This window comes from Chamaea fasciata, unplaced genomic scaffold (genome assembly GCF_029207755.1).
Source record: "Chamaea fasciata isolate MVZ Bird 193981 ecotype frontalis unplaced genomic scaffold, bChaFas1.0.hap1 SCAF_1, whole genome shotgun sequence".
Taxonomy (NCBI): Eukaryota; Metazoa; Chordata; class Aves; order Passeriformes; family Sylviidae; genus Chamaea; species Chamaea fasciata.
Window position 1 is genome coordinate 51,961,748 of NW_027094086.1, and position 19,870 is coordinate 51,981,617.

At 41.6% G+C, this 19,870-nt stretch overlaps 1 protein-coding gene across 2 annotated transcripts in view; it reads left to right on the top strand.

Moving 5' to 3' along the window:
• Positions 1 to 457: 457 nt before the first annotated feature.
• Positions 458 to 19,870, top strand: part of RALBP1 (ralA binding protein 1) — a 32,955-nt gene continuing 13,542 nt past the window's right edge. Inside the window, exons 1-2 of one of the 2 annotated variants that reach the window (XM_066183400.1) lie at positions 458 to 594; positions 17,257 to 17,550. In XM_066183400.1, the coding sequence (XP_066039497.1) occupies positions 17,307 to 17,550 (244 nt within the window). In that variant the 5' untranslated portion in view covers positions 458 to 594; positions 17,257 to 17,306. Of the gene's footprint in view, positions 595 to 4,707; positions 4,822 to 17,256; positions 17,551 to 19,870 lie in introns of those variants that run through there. The other variant, XM_066183410.1, reaches the window with a different exon arrangement.

The following is a 19,870-nucleotide window of genomic DNA, read 5'->3' on the forward strand; positions in this document are numbered from 1 at the left end:
TGCAGCCCAGGATATCATTGGTGTTCCTGGCCACAAGGACCACTGCCAGCTCGTGGCTCAGGGACGCTTACGTTCCTTGTGTTCCCAGACGAGCGATGGACCTGCTGCCTGCCGGCTCTCGGCGGCTGCTTAGGGAGCTTCGCATACGTACCTCGCCGGGATCCCCCGCCGGGACGGAGGTCGGGGTCCCCTCACGCAGCCGGACCCCGTTCCCGCGGGCCTGGGGGCTTCAACAGCCGCGGGAGCAGAGGGGCTGGAACCCCCCCCGAGCGCGCTGACCGCTGGGAGCTGTAGTGCGGCGGCCGGCAGCGACCTGTATTGCCCTTGCCGGCAGCTTCCCCCGGGAGGAACTACAGCTCCCGTCGTGCTCCGCGCGCGGAAAAACCGGGCCCGCCCGCCCCACCTGCCCCGCCCCCGCGGCCGCGCGGAGGGAGGCAGCGGCGCGTGCGCGGTGGCGTGAGCTCGCGCCGCTCCCCGCCCGTCCCTGCGAGCGCCGGGTGGCGGCGGCGGCGGGATGGGGCGCGAGGCGGGGCGTGCCCGCCGCGCGTGAGGCCGAGGCGGAGCCGCTGCGCGGGCGAGCGGGACCCCCCGACGGTCAGTGCGGGGGCGCGGGGGGCGGGCGGGCGGCCCGGGCCGACACCGCCGTCAGGGGCGCGGGGCCGTTCCGGGTCCGGGCGGGGGCGGAGGAAGGGGGGGCGCACAACTGGCGGCGCGAGCCGCCACCGCCCCGCGGCGCGCGCGGCTGCCAGGTGGGGGAGGGGCCGGCGCGGGCTGCTCGAGCGGGAGGGGCGGGGCTTGGGAGGCCCCGCCCATTTCGCTTCGGGTCGCTGCTCGCCCTCCCTCGGTCTCCGCCGCCCTCCCTGTCTCTTCCTTCGCTCCTTTCCTCCTCTCTCCTTTCTTTCCTTGCTTCTTCCCTTCTCTTCCTTTCCTCCCTCCGCTCCCCGCCCGGGCGGGTGTCTGGCCCCTGTGCGATACTTACGGGCCGTGTTGTCCCTCCTGCCCTTACGGGGGCAGACTCCTTGTGCACCCTGTTTCCTTAGGGAAAATTCCTTAGGCATTCGCTCCCTTTGGATCGTGCGGGGTTCGCTGCAGCTCAGTCAGGGCTGTGGGTTGACTCTGCAAGGTCGTTTTGGGTTGTTTGTTTTTTTTTTCATGGGGAGGGAGAGGTCAGGGATTTTTATTCATTTACCTTCACCTAGAGGTCTTATCTTAAAACCCAGACTGTTATTGTAATTTTTCTACCTCTAGTGTGATTAGCAGGTTCTGAAGATGTCGTGTTTCCTGATAATGTTGTTTAGAATGTGCGTTACTATTCATCACAGAATCAGAGAATGGTTTGGAAGGGACCTCAGAGACCATCTAGATCCAGCCCTTCTGCCATGAGCAGGGACGCCTTTCACTAGACCAGGTTGCTCAGACCCCCATCCAGGATGGCCTTGAACACTTCCAAGGATACGTTGTTAGTGGGTGATGTATGAGCAAATACATCTTATTTTTAAGTGCTAACAGATGTTAAAACAAATGACAAAGAAAATTCCAGCAATCCACACTGAAAGTATCTGCTCATGAGAATGGTGTGGTTTGGATTTCCCCCATCCCAGTGTCCCTGAGGTTAATGGTAATTGTTGATGGTAAATAATCATTAAAAAAAAACAGGCTAAGGCCTTTTTTGCCCGTTGCATAAACCTGAGTGATTTGTGCATGTCCTTTGTTCCAGCACAGGAAAACAGCCCTAATTGTGTCCTTAAACGGGTTTCTGACCTGGAAATAGCTTGAAGTGCTTACCATGAGTGCTCTGCGTTGCTGTAACCCACCCTTTCAGGGTTGATGTTAAGGCTTTGTTGGATATGATGCAGGATGGTAATGGATGTAAATTTATTAATGAGCTTGCAGGAGAATGGCAGAAGGATCCCGTAGATCCCTTCGGTTTGGGTTTTGATGTTAGTTGAGGTGTTGAATACAGCTCGTGGTGAATGGTGCTGTGCTTCAGTTCATTTCAGTGCAGTCTGTCTGTAATCCATACAGTCAGCGTGACAAGCTCTTGGGGAGCTCTTTCCTATAGAGAAATAAACAGGAATTTTAAAAAGCCCTTCCGAACTGTCGTGGCTTTGAGCATTTAGTACCTCTAAGTGTGTGAAATTCATTAACCCCCTTGCTGTAATGTTCTAGCTAACTACATCATGAATAAAGTGTCTATTATGTTGAAGTAGGGAACTTTACATTCCCTGTCCTAGGGATCTCATTTCTAGCTTGGAGAAAATAAGTTTTCTTTAGTCTTCCCACATCTGAAATGGAACATAGGAACAGCTGCTTTCAATTCTTAATACTCCACGTGCAGCTTTGGCATTGCTCTGCCTTAGTTAGGGTGTACTCAGGGGTAGGAGGGCATATTTTGTAGTTTGGGTTGGTGGGGTTTTCCCCCAAAGTAAGGATTTCACAGTGAAATCCCTAATGTGATTGTAGCCATGTGGGGAAGAAAGCTCTTTTTCTGTGGGGCAAATTATTTCCATTTCTATCTGTGCACATCTACACTAGAATATGTTGTTCTGGAGCTGCAATAACTGTGTTCCTGCCTCAAAGCTGCATGGCTCGCTTCTGCAGATGTCCTTAATGCAAAGCTGACACACAAGCACTGCATCTAACTCTTTGGGGTTCTCATCTCCACTGTACCCTTCAGGCATTCCTCCCAGTAAGTTTTAGCTGTATTTTCTCACAGAACAGGTTTGCATCTTTTCTGGGTAAGATCTGCTGTTTCTTATGGGCAGTTTTTAGACTAATAAGGAAGATGCTGCTGTTCAGCAATAGATACCACCAAATGCTAATTGACTTCCCTTCTGTAAAGCTTGATGTCGTTTAGCTAGCCTCAAAATGCCAAAATATAATGTGATACTTACCTTCAGTTTATAGTAGTACAGTGTAGCATGATCTACCAAGCTTGTCTCTGAACTAATGTATCTGATTATGTTGAATCAGGGAATGATTCCCTACACTTACAGCTAGCCGTGGTTTGCTATGTGCATGGTTTGCTATCCTTCATCAGCTCCTTCTATTGTATAAAGTTTACATCTTTAGCTTGCCATGGCCAAAACCAGAAGGGTAAGGATGCAGGTTGAGTTTAGATAAAAGGAAAGGTATGACTCCTTTCCTGTCCGTATTTACCCTTCTCATCCCGACCATCCCTCACCTTGTGGGCTTGACACCAGGGAATACAAACTTGGTTTAAGGTGTGGAGGTGTAATAGAGTGGAACAGATTTGATAGTGGCAGCAACAGCAAGTCTGCAAAGCTGAATAGCAGCAGGGATCCAGTGCTCCCTGCTCCCAGTTTTTCTTTAGGCTGCAGTAAGAAGTGGGGAAGTGGAGGATTTATATGGGATTACCCAAGTAAGGAGTGGTGGTGCAGTAAGTTGGCTCAAATATATCTAAGGAATTTCTAGTTTATTCTGTCCTATTACTAGCAGATAGTGTACTGGGGAAAATTTTATTTAGGTTTCATCAGTAAAGTGCTGTGACAATTTTGAACTAGTAGGAAACAATTTGTGAAAAGATAAATGTGAGGTACAGTGACTTCAGTGGAGAATAAGAAGGTGAGAACAACACTTAATACCTGAATGATGTACATCTGACCAAAAATATTTGGAATGTATAATTGGGTCCTTACTGTTGTTTATTATTAGTTGTGCATTAAAAAAGCCCAGAAAGCAAATATTTTTTCTTATCTAGTGATGAATTCCATGTATACATCAGAGGCTGAGATCTGCAAATTCAAAACCATGAGATCACAGCGTTTAGAGCAATCAGTTCACTACCTACAAGCAGCATTTCCTTTGATAATTAATTAAGGTGTGTTTAAATAGAGAACATCATTTGGTATTTTTTCCTTGTCTAGTTCCTGTGATACTAAGTAAACAAAAGTACAGATAATGAAGATGTCCTAGTTTCTTCTAGAAGCAGCTTGGTGTAGGATCCTGACTGAAAAATAGCAACTAATTATTTGCTAAACATGTAATTTTATAATAAGAAAGAAAAGGTGCTTGCCAGATGCTAAAACAGTAATAATGTAAATCAGTACCTGTAGTGAATTGTTAATGTGTGTTAACAGTAATGTGATATTTAGCCCAGTTTAAAAAAATATTTGTAGAGAGAATGTTATATTTTAAATAAGCAAATTTAGTATTGTTTTCTACAGAAATAGGAAATAATACAGAATAAAATAATACAATTATTCTGATATAATACTGATAATTGAAGAGTGTCATATAAGTCACTTCATCTCTGCTGGTGTGCCCTTAATTGTTAACAGTTTTCCATCTGTCCATTTGTTGTAAGTGCTGGGAAAACAGGAAGAAATGTAGACCTTATGCAATCAATGCAAAGAGAAAATTTCTTTAAAAGAAGGATTATGATCCTTGATGTATTTATGTTGTGACCTTGCAGGTGATCCCTGCCTTGCTTCCGCCAAGGCTCTGTGTTCCCTGGAGGAAGCAGGGAATGGTTAATGATTCTTGCCAGCTCCAGCCCTGTGTGAAGCTGCAGAAATGCCCGATTTTGGCTGCTGGGGGCTACACTTTTCCACAGGAATAGGTCCACCCTTCAGTGCAGTGGAAGGGGTCAGCTTCCCAAACAGTAGGAGCAGATTCCTCATATCCAGTCTGCTGTCTTTTATTCTCTTTCTCACCCACAAGGAGCAGAGCTTTTTTAGACTGGCTATTCTGGTCTCTGGAGGCACACGAGGAAAGCAAGGGATGAGTGATGGCTGTTTGCATGAGGTGGGAACGGCCAGATGGTTGCTGGAGAGGAAGAAAGAGGAGCGAGTGTGAGTGGTAAGGTTTGACATTCCAAATCAGAATGCAAGTTTGGACCAAACTGAAAACTATTTTAAGGAAAATAAATTTAGTTTCATGTTTGTTGTTTTGTACATTTCTTAGCGGTGACTAACTCTTGAGTCAATTCCTGTAGTTATGTATAGATAAAATACATTTTTGTACATTTTTGTCCTCTTTAGTATGAAAATTTCACAGGTTTCTGTTGTCCAGGTGAAGGCAGCTCATGAAATTTGCTTCCTGTTTCACAGTTCAGTTGAATCTCTGGGCCTTTTCTATTACTAGAGGACAAGACATCTGGCAGAAAGGAGCTCTTGGAACTGATCATAGAACTCTACATTTTTGAAAACAATGTATGATGATAATTCTATTAACTTGACACTAAGGGAATAAAGGATATCACAGTGACAAAAATTGCAGCTTGTCTTTCTCATTAAAAAAAAAAAAAAGAATTCTTCAAGGGTATTACTTTAAAATCATACCTAACTTTGTAAAATTGGAGTTACACTTATGAGTTTGAACCTGTCATTTAATGTTTATCCTCTAATGGCTTTTGTGAAATTGAGCATTTAGCTTACCTTGGTGGTGAGGCTTGTTGCTACTTTAAAAATTCTAACCTGCCCAGTTGTGTTTTGTAAATACAAGGACCTGCAGTCAAGTGCAGAATTTTTCTGGATGTTGCAATGAAAATAAATTTTCAGTGAGTTTTATTAGAATGAATTAAATTGAGGGCTAAATGTAAATTCTGGTGCTAAACAAGCCAGCAATTAAACTTTCATTTCATGGTAGTAGTAGTGGTTTTCTACCATGAATACTATGCAAGTTCATAATTCTCAGTTATTGTTTTCCTATATCCAATATACTGCTTTAACATACTTAGTACTGAGTGAATTAATGTAGTGTATAATTACTGATAAAAGGTAATTAAGTTGACAGATATTTTACTGCCTTTGTACTACTCCAGTAGATTTTAATATTATGAACCAAATGCTGTACGTAAAAGTGTACTGCCAACCTGTACAAAACCCAAAATACCTTTTATTTTTTTTAAACTGGGTTCAAAGAAAAGTGTCATTTCCTCTTCTAAGTTTCAATTGTGGTAGCTTCAAAGGAGATGCCATTCTTTTAAGATAGCCTAAAGAGCTTTTCATATTTTATGGGATATTTTTAATTGATTGAATGGACTGAAAATATAAGAGCTTGGGGGGGGTAAAATACCAAGTGGTTGAACAGATTTACCCAGAAACTTCTTGGATTATTTCAGTCCAGTGGTTTTAGCTTTTCTTGTTCTTTAGGTGTTTTAATCTTTACAAATTCTGTAAGTTTTCTTCGTGCTGGCCACTTGTTAATTCTAGATGCAGAGATCTTTCACAGGTCATGCTTCTGAAGTTTTCATCCTGAAATTTGGGGTTGCAGTTCTCCAGAATTCATGCAATGTGAACCACTGGTGAGCAGATGTGTTTTTAGCCACCAGGTTTTGAAATGTTGTTGGAGGAAACAAATTTCAATTTTCCAGCTGAAAGAGGAAGTGATGAACGTGTGGAGTTCTTTGCTGGTTCGGTAAATTAGCGTGACTGATCTACTAGGATGTATATCATATTTAAATGCATGTTCCTTCACAAAGATAATCAAAAACTTATTTTCTGGCAATGACTTTCACAAATGTACCTTTGAATATGCCAGAACCTGTATACACTACCAAAAAGCAGTGGAGAAGGCACATCAGTTTTACCTGAGTCACTCGTTTTGTGTGCTGCAATTTTATGATATTTTATTTGGTTTATGATCAAATTTGTTTGCAGTTTTCTATGGTCTTCTTTTGGTTGCTCATTCTTTATAAATCCTTTAGGAAGTAAATTTTTAATGTTATTTCAGTCAAACTTCAAAGACATCTAAAAGATACACAAACATGCCAAAGAAGTTTGCTGTTAGTGTGTGTCATTAGAACAGTCAGTTGGTGGTGGATATTTCGTCAGGGTAATTACATTTGGTGGGTTTTAGTACTTATGTGCTAGGATTTCACCACTCTTAAAATTGCCTTACACTGATGGAGGCAGTTTATCTTCTTTTGAGGCAGGGAAAGGACAAAGGCCATCTTTGGTCTTAAGTGTATTGGGACTTCCATTAAACTGCTCTAATTTTAATTTTAAAGCAGTGTGACTTATGTTTAGACAAGGCAACACAACAGTTTTGGGAATGGCAGTCAGAACTTGTTTGGTCCTGTGCTATCAGATACCAAACTTCTCCTCCATCTGTGAAGCATACAGTATTTTTAATGTTGGATTTGTGTTATTATTCAGTTGATTTTTATTATATTTGGCAAGTAAGTTGAAAACATCACTCAATATATTTCTTAAGGTATGGGGGTTTTTTTGTGATATTCTCAAGGCACAGGATTGCTGAAAATTGCTGCAGTAGATGCTACAGACTGAGCTAAGTGAAGCCTGTTTTAGAAAATGCATGTGAATTTCATTTTAAATTCTGAGGATGTTTATACATTTTTCTAGAAGGCTGGTGTTTCATGTAAACTTTCTTCTAAGGCTGTTTGACTAGGTAAATTGGCATAGAAGACAAGGCAAATACTGTGAACTTCTGGGTCCTGCTGCTGTTCCAGTAATTGGCATTTCAATGGATGACAGATTCCTGCTTTCTCTGCAGAGACCAACAGCTGCCCCATGGTGGGTGGTGCTGCACCTTGCCTTGCATGTATTTGTGAATGTTTTCTGTGTTCACATGCGTGACATTTTGCAACATCTCAGCCCTGGAGGTGGTGATGTTAATCATAATTAATGATCTGCTGAGCTTGTAAATATTTAAATTGACTTTCCCCTTGGGTATTGAGTGAATCTGGGGCAGACATGGAAAACAGAACTTGTTAATCCCATCTCTACATATAGTACTGAACAAAATAACTAAAAATGCAGAAATTTGCTGAAAGGCTAAATCCTTCTTGTGTTGATGAAGAGTTGTCACTGGCATTAATGGGAATATGTCTGGGAAGAAGAGATGGTACAGCCCTACTCTTGTATGGAAACTTAACATACCATGCTAAAAATAAAAATATTCTCATCCATATAACATGAGTTTGAAAGACATTGACATCTATTCCCGCAGGTTCCTGCTGCAGACATAACATGGATCAGCAAAACAATTATTTTGCTGGCATGTCTCAAAACAGATCTCAAAATAAAACAAACTATATCAGAAGAAACCTTTTGGTGGGTAGAACTGCATCTACAGTAAGGCTGTGCTAAAAACTGCTGTGCTGGGAGCACAGAAATGTTATACATCAATCCATTATTGTTAAGTTGGGAAAACGTTTGCGTGCAGCCCAGTCTGTGCTTGATTTTACTCAAATTGGGCTTAATAAAGCAATCAGTGAAGGCTGATTTCCAGGTCAATAGCCTCTAATGTTGGCTTGATAATAAACAGGACTTAAGCCAAATGCAGAGGTGATGCAGATAGACATAGTTATCAAATAATCACTAAGAATAATCAGCCAATAGACATAGGTATTAAATAATCCCTAAAAATAATCAGAGAAGCTGTTATATAAACAGTGTTTCTGAATCAAAGTCTTTTTTGACTTTTCCTTTTTGCTGTTATAGTAGAAGTTTCTCAAGCACTGTAGTTCCATTTAATATTCACTAGAAGCTGAACATGTTTTGCCATTGTTGCACTGGAACATGCCGGGTTTTGAGCATGAAAAGGATCACACATGAAAATTGATCATCTGTGTCATGTATCACACTATGAAGAGATCCAAGCAAAGCTGTTCTTTGCTTCCTCTTTTGCGACAGAGTTGTCAGTTCAAGTGACATCCTGTAATTGATAGATCTTTTCATCTGTGTTCGATACATGGCAGCAAAAATTCAATGTAAAGCATGAGAAAGTTAATTTTCACAGTTCAAGCCTAAAGGTTTGTGTGTCATCAATATACTTTCAGAAATTGCTTCTTTCTGGGAATGATAAGGCCACAGAATTGAATATTCTTTGCCTTTGGTGAGGTAAACTGGATTGTTTGTACTGACCTTCCAGTTAAAGGATTATGAAGTGACTTGTGCAAAGTTAATGCTGTTTGAAAATTCTGTGAATAAAATAATGATGACAACTCACCCAATTCAGTGAAGAAGCATGGTGCTTCTAATTGATTTTTTTTCTGTATCCAGTCTGCAAGATGATCTCTCAATACTGGATTAAAAAGCCAAACTGTCTGGACTCAGCGTGCAGTTCTCCGTGCAGCACCTGTGCTCTGCCATTCCCTGTAAATGTTAAGCAGGTGTGTGCAGTTGCCAGAGTGTGGCAAGGCTCTGTCCCTTTGCCACTCTGTGTTTGAGGGTGGCAGCAGGTGGCTCTCCAAGGACAAACCAACAGACACCAGTGAAGGGATGTTTGTAGGGGCACACACCTGTCCTGGTGTCATTGGAATTGGCATGGGTACAAAGGTGATGGTGATGCAGCAGCAGTGACACCTGCCTGCACGTGTCAGCTGAGTGTGTTCCCAGGAGTGTTGTAGTGAGTTCCACAGAGCTTGGACTCTGCTGCTGGCAGGAGCCTCACAATGCCTTGCTGCATCCCCAGTGCTGCTGTTGGATTTGCCAGGTGAATTACTGCTGTTACGGAAAGGCCAGTGCATTATAGTGCACATTTCTGGTGTGTGGGCATTCCCAGATTTGTTGCCACTGTTAAATCCAAAGCCAGTTATCCTTGCCATTTATGGTATTTTAGCATATGTTAGCTAAGACACTCTTAAACCCCACAAAATCCAGAATTAGAGTTTTTATAGGCTTAGTTGTTTTTTACTGGGTGTTGGAGCTGAGTGTGCAGAGCTCTGGCCTCCCTGGAAAACTGGATTCTGTTCTGTGTTGTTTGATCTGTCACGGGTAGTCTGCAGATGCTCCTGAAAGAGCAGCAGAAATGCTTAAAACTCCTGTGAAATATTTTATGCCAAATGCATTGGTTTTTCTTCTGCTTAATTTTGCATTTTTTACTCTGGATAGCACTTGCTTTTTTAACAGCATTTGTAGTACATTCAGCTGAACCAGGGTTTAGGGTGTTTGTTTTTTTTCCCTGACTCTGCTAAACTGACAGCTGTTCTCAAGCTGGCCGCATTCAAGTACAGGAGTGTGACTGAATGATGCTGTAGTTTAAATCTCTGATCAGGGGAATTTGTCATTAAATAGATCCAGCCCAGGAACTGATTAGAAGTATAACAATTAGGATTAATTTGCTAAATCATAATCACCATAAAACTTGCTGCAGACCTTTGGGGACTAGACAACTCTTTGAAGGACTTGTCAGAAAATGTGAATTTTAAAAACCTTGTATACAGTCCCGAGGGCAAACAAAACCAGTGGTGATACTGTGTTTATAGTGATTGTTAAGAAAGTAAACTGCACACCTTTTGTTGTATTTTCCTGCCTTCCTCTGTTAAGTAGTAAAACTTTCTGTTCTGTTTTACAAGCATTAGCACTGGTACAAGTGGGAATTTGGAGAGGTGGACGAGTGAGAAAGGGTAGGGTTTTTACACCAGGAATAATTCTAAGGCCAGTCTAAGCAATAGTGGGTATTGTATATGTTGCACAGTGTGGTGGTTTTCCAGAAGTATAAGAGGGTTCAATATGTTAGCAAGACAGTTGTAGTATTCTCTTCAACTCTCAGTAATTCAGCTCTTATCAAAAGCTACCATATTTTAATTTGGACTGAAAAGTTCTGTTTCAGAGGCTTGTACTTACATTTATTTTTTTTTAAAGCACTAGCCAAATTTTTCCAACCGTTTCTGAGAATTCAGCTAGCAAGGAAATACCTCTTTTCTGTATTTCTGTACAGTATCTTTTCTGTAATAATGAATATTTTGGTAATCAGGCAAACCCGTTTGGTGCTACTTGTAGTTTAGAGGGGAAACCTAAATTTGGCTGGAGAAGACCTCCCAGATTGCCTTGCTTATGTGTGGCCCATAATTTGCAGAAGTTTTAATGAGAGCTGAGTGTGGGAGAAATAGAAGGTGGTGAGGGAAACCTGGGAAACAGTGAGCAGCCAAGAGGTGAGGTTAGATGAGACACTGGGTGTGGAGAACAGGAATGGTGAAACTGGAGTTGCAGAGGTCTAGGTTGTGAACACCTGCTTGGTGAGGAAAAGATTGTGAGATAGAGGGGGTGCAGTCCTGATCGTGGAGGAACTGGACTGCAGGAAAGGGGTGAGGAAGCAAATGGAGAGAGCCTGGGGAAGAGTGTGACTAAACACTGGTGAGGCTGGTGAGGGGCTTGGAACACAAGCCCTATGAAGAACAGCTGGGGGTGCTGGGGTTGTTTAGCCTGGAGAAAAGGAGACTCAGAGGTGACCTTATCACTCTCTACAACCTCCTGAAAGGTGGCTGCAGTCAGGTGGGGGTTGGTCTCTTTCTCCAGGCAGCAACTGACAGAACCAGAGGACACGGCCTTAAGGTGCGTCAAGGGAAATATAAGTTGGATACTAGGAAAAAGTTTTTTATAGAAAGGGTGATAAAGTACTGGAATGGTTTGCCTGGGGAGGTGGTGGAGTCACCGTCCCTGGATGTGTTTAAAAAAAGACTGGATGTGGCACTCACTGGATGCGGTTTAGTTACGGTGTTAGGGCTGGGTTGAACTCGATGATCTTGAAACAAGTCTCTTCCAACCTAATGATTCTGTGTGATTCTATGTGAAACCATGGAGTGGGAAACTAATGTACTGGGCTTGAGTACTCTCACTGGAGGAACTGGATTACTTTGTGCTGACAAGACCATGGGATTCAAGAGCAAGATTTACCGGGGGTGAAAACAGAGAATCCTGAACAGTGGAGTATCACATTGCCCAGAAGTTTGGAGAATGAGGAATTACTCTCAGGGTGGGTGGCAGCAGTTGCAGTGCAGGTGGGTGTTTAGTCAGGATACTCCTGCAGAAGTCTGGGTGCAGTGCCCGTCTGCCTCGTGGTGCAGAGTTGAGGCCTTCTGCTTGTTACTTGAGAAAGCTGCCATGCAGAGCAATTAAACAGCTTGTTAGCAGGACAGTTACTTGCAAGAATGCCTCTTATATACTGCTTCTATGGCATTTGATTCAGCGGGGGAAAGACAAGTGGGGGGACTTGCTGGAATATCCCTGAAGGATGGAATGAGCCACATGTGGGGCGTAGTTTGTGTACCCTCTGTATGGGGCTTTGGTTGTTACCCTGTAACAAAGGTCTGTGCCCAGACTTTTCTTGTAGACTATTGCTTTGGAGAGGTGGTGGGATATAAATTGTCACAGCCTGCCTCTCCAGGGAAGGAGGATGTTTCAGCAAAATAGGAGTGTGGTAGTGTAGCCAGTGCAAGAGGCTGCACCATGGGACAGGCTTTTCCTAGACAGTTCAGGTCCATCTCTTTTCAATGTGCTCTCTCCTGGAGCAAAGCATTCAATCATCCATCCCCGTCCAGGGATCCAGTTTTTGTTTTTTTTTCAAAATGTGTCTCTTGGAAACAGCCTGTGAATTGCATCCTGGTGGAGCTCAACAGAATTTTGTAGGCTAGGGGCTGCAACCCTGTTTTCCCTGAAGTGAACCAAACTGGAAAGCACGTGCTGCCACATATCTGGAGATTTTATCTTCATGCGATTGCAAGGCTTTATCATAATGGGATTGGAAACCTTGTTTTTGATATTTCTAGAATGTCTAGGGTATTATTTAATTATTTAAGGCTGGCTCCCTACTGATTAGATTATTGAAGGGCTGGAATACCCTCAGTAATAGGGAGTGTTCTGGATACAGCTGCTTATTCTAAATGTGAGCTGGCTCCTCCAAGAGCCCACTCTGATGTGGATGTGGTCTGTAGCTCACTGAGCGTCGAGAGCTAAGTAGTTTTGTCTGTTTGTATATCACTCCTGAGCTGGAATGGACTCTCAGAGCAGAACTTGAAATGCTTTGGTTGGTGCTGTAACTGGCAGACTTTATCCATCTACAGGTAAATGAGAGAGCACACAGAAGCTGGTTTTGTTACTTTTAGAGGTGATCTGATGCTGGCATGATTTGAAAAATGTGCAGCTTGCTCCTGTGTGAATTCAACTGTGTGATTATACACCCTCCTTTGAAGTAAATTTTCCAACATTCTCATGGCATCACATATCCTGTAAAGTAATCTGAGGTTTAGGAGCTGAATTCTGCTAAACAGTTTGTATTTTATTCTTTTTATCCGAAGAGTTCTGTGAAGTCCTCTCTTGAGGCTTTAATTTTTGCCAATTATGAAGAGTGTGTGACTCACAGGGGAGTTACTTCATGCTGTGTTTGTGTGATTACTCATGACTTGTGAAATTTTAAACTTGCTTTGCCTGTCTACATGAAATACTTCCCTATTCCTTCTCCTTTCATGGCTTTGTTGCCTTGCTAAAGAAAGGAATGGGCTCTGATTTTATACCTGGCCACTGCTTATTAAATGAAACAGACTGAAATGCTGCCATGCAGTCAAATGTCAAAATTACATCAGAAGCCATCTAAGAAATGCTCAGATGAAAACAGTGATTTGTATTACACTTTTCAGCATGTTGTAAAGAATGCAATAGGTACAGAACTTAGATGTGACACAGACCTTGTGTAGTCTTGGTAAATAAATTCTAACTTGATCTTCTTATCTTATTCAAAAGTCTCAACAGTTATGTGAGTACCACTCGTGGTTTCTGAAGTGTTTGGCATACTTACCCCAGAAGTAATAGTTTTTATTCTTTCTTCTTATGGTTCATTGCTTTCCAAAATGGAGCTGTGTTTGTTACTAGGATATTTTTTGTCCAAAAATGGTGTGCCTCATTTCTGCAAGAATCAGGTCTTTCACGCGTGTCCAGATCTGTTGGACTGAAAGACTGTGATGATGATGATCTTTTGGACTGAAGGTCTGTGAGGTACTGCTGTGCTCTCTGTCTTTCTTTTGGGTAATTGTGATAGAGCAGGTGCTGGTAGCTGAGTGAGTGTGCTCACTCTGCCTCCATCTTTGATTAGTGACTTCCTGGGACTATTTTCAGTGTAACACCCAGGTTTTCAGAGGGTGTCTGTTTGTGGCAAAATGGAATGAGCAGGGGACACCCAGTGCGCTTCAGATGTGGTCTTGCATAATACTTGTTGCAGAAAAATTCCACATCCTTCATTCCACCCAGAAGCTTTACAAAATAACATCTGTGCATGCAATCACCTGCTCTGATTTGCTTCTGCTGTTGCAATTGGTTACAAGGCACAAAGTCACAGTACAGAGTCAATGCAAAACAGAAATAATGGAGCCTTCTGTACTGAATGAAAGAGCTGTGGATTTGGTCTTTCAGACTGTGCCTCTCTTTATTGTGTTCATGCTGACTTAGATGATACACTGTTGAAAGTGAGATCTATTAAAGCTGGCTGTCATGTCTCTCTGTCTTACCTTTTCTATGGTTTTTCCAAACCTCATCTTTACTTACCAAATACGCAGCTTAGACTGATATTTAAGGAAAGTGTTCAGTTATTTTCAAAAATGACGCTTGAAGAAACACATTATTTTGCCCATGCAGGCATCTTCCTTCCTTTCCCCAACCCACTTTCCTTTGCTTAGTCTATGGTCTAGAACCGTGGTGATGGCATGATGGCTAGGAGATTTTGTGTTAATGGTGTATCTTCTTTCCATGTTTAAAATCTCTTCTAATTTGGTCTTTCCTTGCGGGATAGAGGAAAGGTCACAATTCTGCCCGTGTTCAGTGAAGGCCTCTATTTGATATTCAGTTATTCTGAATGCAGTGTTGGGCAGGAAGATGGTTCAAGAAACTGCATTTTGGGAGTACTTAAAAAAGTAGCTAGGTCTAAGAAGGCGCAAGAAGCTCTCTGATGCTGTCATATAACAGCATTTGTGGCTCCTGTGGAAGGAGAGTCAAATGTCAAGTGAATGAGAAGTGGTGGGAGTCAAGGAGCCTGCTGTTGGCAGGAGGTGAGAAGGGACTTCTTGTGATCCTGGGGAGAGACTGAGAGCCAGTGGGAGAAATGGGGACAAGGTGAAAAGATGATGTAGATAATCATTAGGTAACAAAAACAGCAGCAGAGAACATTCAGGAAGAAGTGGGAACTGGTAACTAATCAGATAGAAGAAACAGAGGAAGAAGAGAGAGAACTTTAGCTGCAAGGAAATGGTGTGCAGCAGGGAAGTAGGAACTGCCCAAATAAAAAATGAGATGAAGGGAGAGTGGGAAACTGAGCTTGAGTCACAGAGACCAAAGCAGATAAAGATCAGATTGTCTACGATACACCGAGGGTGAAACAGAGAGCGGAATACTGACACTGGGTGGTAAAGAAATCAAAGCTTGAGGTTATAAATACTAAGAAATAATTGAAATCTGAGGAGATGAAGCTGTGTGTGGTATGACAAAACATAGGTGCCCAAAGAGAGAGGTTGCACTCCTGTCATTGTGGTTCTGCCACTTCTCTGCTTTTCATTGTTAGTTAGTGCTTGTTGAGCTCTTCCACAAGCCAGCTCAGCAGCAGAAGCCTGTTGGAGCAGCAATTCGAATCATCTCAAAAAGAGCAAACTGCTGCAATTGGAGGCAGAGGAGAGTTAATGGGGGGAGTAGTGTGACCTTCCTCATGTGACAGCAGTGAGGTATTGAATCTCCTGATGAATGAGAACTTCGCTTGTGAAGAGAAGCAGTTTGAGGGAAGCGACCTGCTGCAGAGGAGAGGCAGGACTGAAGCAGGAGCAGATTGGGAAGAAAAAGTCTGAGAGGGGGAAGTTGGGAGAAGAGCAAGCCTGTTAGAAATGTTCCTTCTCAAAATTCCTAGAAGGCCCGTGATTTTTTCAGTCTTGCTGTCAGAAGAAAATGGTAAAAGACAGAGGAAATGTAAAGATTTATATGGCAGTAGAACATTAACATCCATTAGTAAAAGTGGAAGAGGTTTTTTCAGTAGGCTTAAAAGCTCTTTTCTGTTGATAGGTGTTGATATAATTTGGGCGTCATAGAATTTCTCCCTTATTTAAAGGCCTAGGAAATGATACATATAGTAAACTAATGCTTTCTTGAAGCTGTAAAATACAAAAATAAGAAACATAAGTACAGTCTTAATTTGTTGCATTTGCAAATACACCCCATTGCCTTCATTTTTAGCCAGTGCTTCTGCTTTAGCCAGGATAAGGAATGAACAGTATTAAATAAAGATTTCATTAATATTTTCTCATCATAATTCTGTGTCTTACTGTGCCCTATTCAAATTCTGATCTGAGTAACTGGTAATTTCCATAAGCAGTGTGAGTGATCTCCTGTAGGGAGATGCTGTTGCATACATACTCTAAAATTTCACTCTGATCGGCATACAGAGAGCTGAAGGATGAGAACAAAAAAAAAAAAAAAAAAAAAAAAAAAAAAAAAAAATTAAAAATTTCAACCCCCAATAAAGTGAACAAACCTGCCCCAAAAGCCACTTAGCTGGACTCATCTATAATTATTAACTGGGCAGAATACAACACCATGTCATATTTTTTCTGTATGCTGCCAATCTGTAAATAAAAGCCCAGCAGTTGAGCGGTACTGCTGAAGAGTGTTGTGGAATGTATCCTTTGTGACTGTTTACACGCAAAAATCCAGCCAAGTGGGCTCCAGAGGTGTGGTGTGCCATACAGCATATCCATTCTGTGGAATTTCTGAAATTTATCTGTGCTGGGATGAGTTTTTTGCTTATGAGTTCCACTGCTGAGAATTTATGCATTGTCTTCCTTTAGCAGGTTTTGTATAAGTTTTTTTTTGCATAAGGTTTTATTTGGCCAAAACTCTCAAGCAAACAATATACCAGCATCTGGGTACAGATGACCTAATGCAGCCTCTTCAGAGGGGAAACTGTTGTATACCAGAATAGCATAATCATTATTTTTTTACCTTTTTTTAATTTGCACTAGCATAATTAAAAGATGGATTTGCTTTAGCTGTATTTATTTTATTTCCCCCTCTTATTGCAACAGGCTAGGCAAGTTCTTATTTGCATTTATAAAATATGCTTGGGAAAGAAGAAAATGATCTTTGCCTTAGGGGCAGTCAGTGCTCACAAACACCCTGAGCTTCCAGGCAAATCTATCTGGTGTCAAAAAAGTTGAAAGTTAGCAAACTAACTTGTAGTAAATACAACCGGTCAGTATGCAAGCTGCCTGTGGATTTTGTAAGAATTATTTCAAGAGTGAAAATATTCAGATACTTATTATGTATGTTTTATATATCATAAAGTAGAAATGGCTAAAATGGCAGATCTCGTGTTAATATGGCTCAGGAGTTAATGAACAAATTCTGCAAACACTGAGCTTAAGACCTGATGTTATGTTACTGTGTCTTGACAGAAGTTGGAACTCTCGTTGTAGAAGGCATTGCTGTTTACGATTTCAGGGTAGAGCTCCAAACAAGGTGTTCTGAAACCCATTGCTTAAAATCATGTGGGTTTTCTTTTTGCTTTCCTCTAATGCAGGTGTGATGGACAGGTAGCAGAAGATTTCACTTTGATATTCAGGTGTCAGAATGACCGAGTGCTTCCTGCCTCCCACGAGCAGCCCCAGTGAACACCGTCGGGTCGAACACGCCGGGGGACTCGCTCGTACTCCCAGCTCTGAAGAAATCAGCCCTACAAAATTCCCAGGATTGTACCGCACCGGTGAGCCTTCACCACCTCACGACAGCCTGCATGAGCCTCCGGATATAGTGTCTGATGATGAAAAGGAGCATGGGAAGAAGAAAGGAAAATTTAAGAAAAAAGAAAAAAGAAGTGAGTAGAGGACTTCTCTTTTTAATTCAATGCTTTCAAGTTCTGTTTCCTTTTTTCTCTCTCAAAATTGCTAAGTATTCCCAGTGGGTTCTTTTAAATTTGTTTCAATCTGGAGAAGTTAACTTGCTACAAGCAGACTTTGTGCAGCACCTGTTTCTCTTGCCAAAATCTCCACACCTTAACTTTTTTTTGTTGTGCAGATACAGTTGCCAAGCATGTGCCCAGAATTACTAATAAACACGTTTATCCAAAACCTTTCATGATGCATTGGTAAATCCTGGCATGGGGTTTTTCTTCACATTCTAAGTGGAGATTTTCAAACGTGTTTCCAAAATAAAACTGTATGTCTGGTCTGAATTGTACACTTGTGCATTTGGAAGAAGCAGTTCCAGCAACTGTAGCCCTTTTCCCATGTGTCTCCCTTATTCAGTGTTTGCTTTTGTGTACCATCCCAAGTTTTCATGTGCACACTCACCATTAATCGAGCAGTCATAAAATCTCTGTCCTTTTTTTTTCCTTTAGCCTCTCAGTTTAGTCTGATCATGCAGTTTTCCTCCAGCAGTGCCAGAGTGTTACTGCAGAGGTCAGAAATGTGCAAACCAACACTGACATCTGAATTTTCCAGAACTCACAGAGCAAAGGTTAGAAGAAAGTAAAGCTTTGACTCTGGAATCCTTTGTCAGTGTATCAGCATCTGGAGTGGAAATTTCATTTAAAAGGCTTACCCCTTCTCCAGAAGAACAGAACAATTAGTTCTGCCCTTTAGACTTGTGCAGAAAAAAATTGAGACATGAAATACCTTTTATTCAAGAAAGTTTTTCTACATATTCTGAAAGAACAAAGCACTTGGTAATACTAAACTCATACTGAGCACTCTCAGAAAGACCCTTCCTGTCCAAGTCTCTGAAATCTAAATATCACACCCCAAGTGCTAATACATTGTAAGTGACATTTGTTTTAGCAAAATTTCAAAATGTCTGTATCTCTGTATCCTGCCACTTCTTACACTGTGGAATTTGGAAGATCAGAAACAGACAGCACAGAGTATTCTGTTAGAATTAATATGGTGACTATTTCTAATATGCATGCACATATTTAAATAATCACTCCTTAAGAATCTGCTGTCACTGCACTGCTTTTAATCAAACCAGTTTCCTGGAATGCAGGAATTGTTTCTACCACAGTTAAGAAGGACTCTTGCTATTTTAACTAAAAACTGTGTGCCTAAAGAATACTGTAACTCACAAATGCATCCTCAAGTTAAAACCAATGGTTGAAATTCCTACAGGTTTTAAGAAAAGTGATTCCCCTGTGGTATTCTGTAATGTAAACAATATTGACCTAATACAGATTACTGGATTGACAATGAAAATTTGATATTGGATAGGTCTAAATTCTGGCTATCAGTAGTTGCCTTTTTACTGGCCAGCTTGCTGTTAGAGCTCTGCGTTGCACACCTCCAAATCTGGAATTGGTAGATGCCAACATTTTGCATCGTGTGGATTTTTTTGTATGATATTCAGGATGTCTCATGATGATAGTGTAGCTGAAGGCTGTTGTTTAGGAAGAAAAACGCTGCTTCAGCAAATCCACACAGGTCTGTGCACATTGGAACTCCAACTGTTTTTTCCCACAAGACATTGCAACATTTTATAGCTGATGTAAAGCAATTTCTGTTACTTAAAAGAAACTTTAAGGGTATGAAAACATCCTCAAAGAACACAAAAATGCAAACATGGGAAGAACAAAATCATCTCTTGCAGTGCTAAGGTAAAAGGCATTCAGCATTTCTTGGCCCTAATACATGTCTGTCATGTAATTGCCAGACAGATATGAAGAGTAAGTTACATACCAAGCTTTCAGTACCTCTCATGCACTCCAAAAATAATCAATATTGTACCTCAATAGACAATTTAGACAGCCTGTCTAAATTATAAGTGCTCCGTACAGTTGCTTATCATGGTTCATGTTAAGAGTTTTCCTTCCAGGTCTGACCTTTGTTATTCCTCTCATCCTTTTGATTCTTCTTTTTATTTCACCTTTTCAATTCTGTTGTATGTCTTCAGATTGTCTCTTTTCATTTTTTCTGGCTACCTGCTTTGGTTTTGAACAGTGCACAACCTGCCGTGATCATGCAGTTTGGGCTCTAAACAAACATAACTGAACATGTCAGTGAAAAAAAGACATGTTAACATTACATTATGACAGAGTGAGTGTTTGTTGAACTTGCAATATTAGTGGATTAATGACAAGGTCATTCTAACACCAGAAACTGTATCTAAGTTTAATCCCACAAAAATCTTGAGCTATTTTGATAATA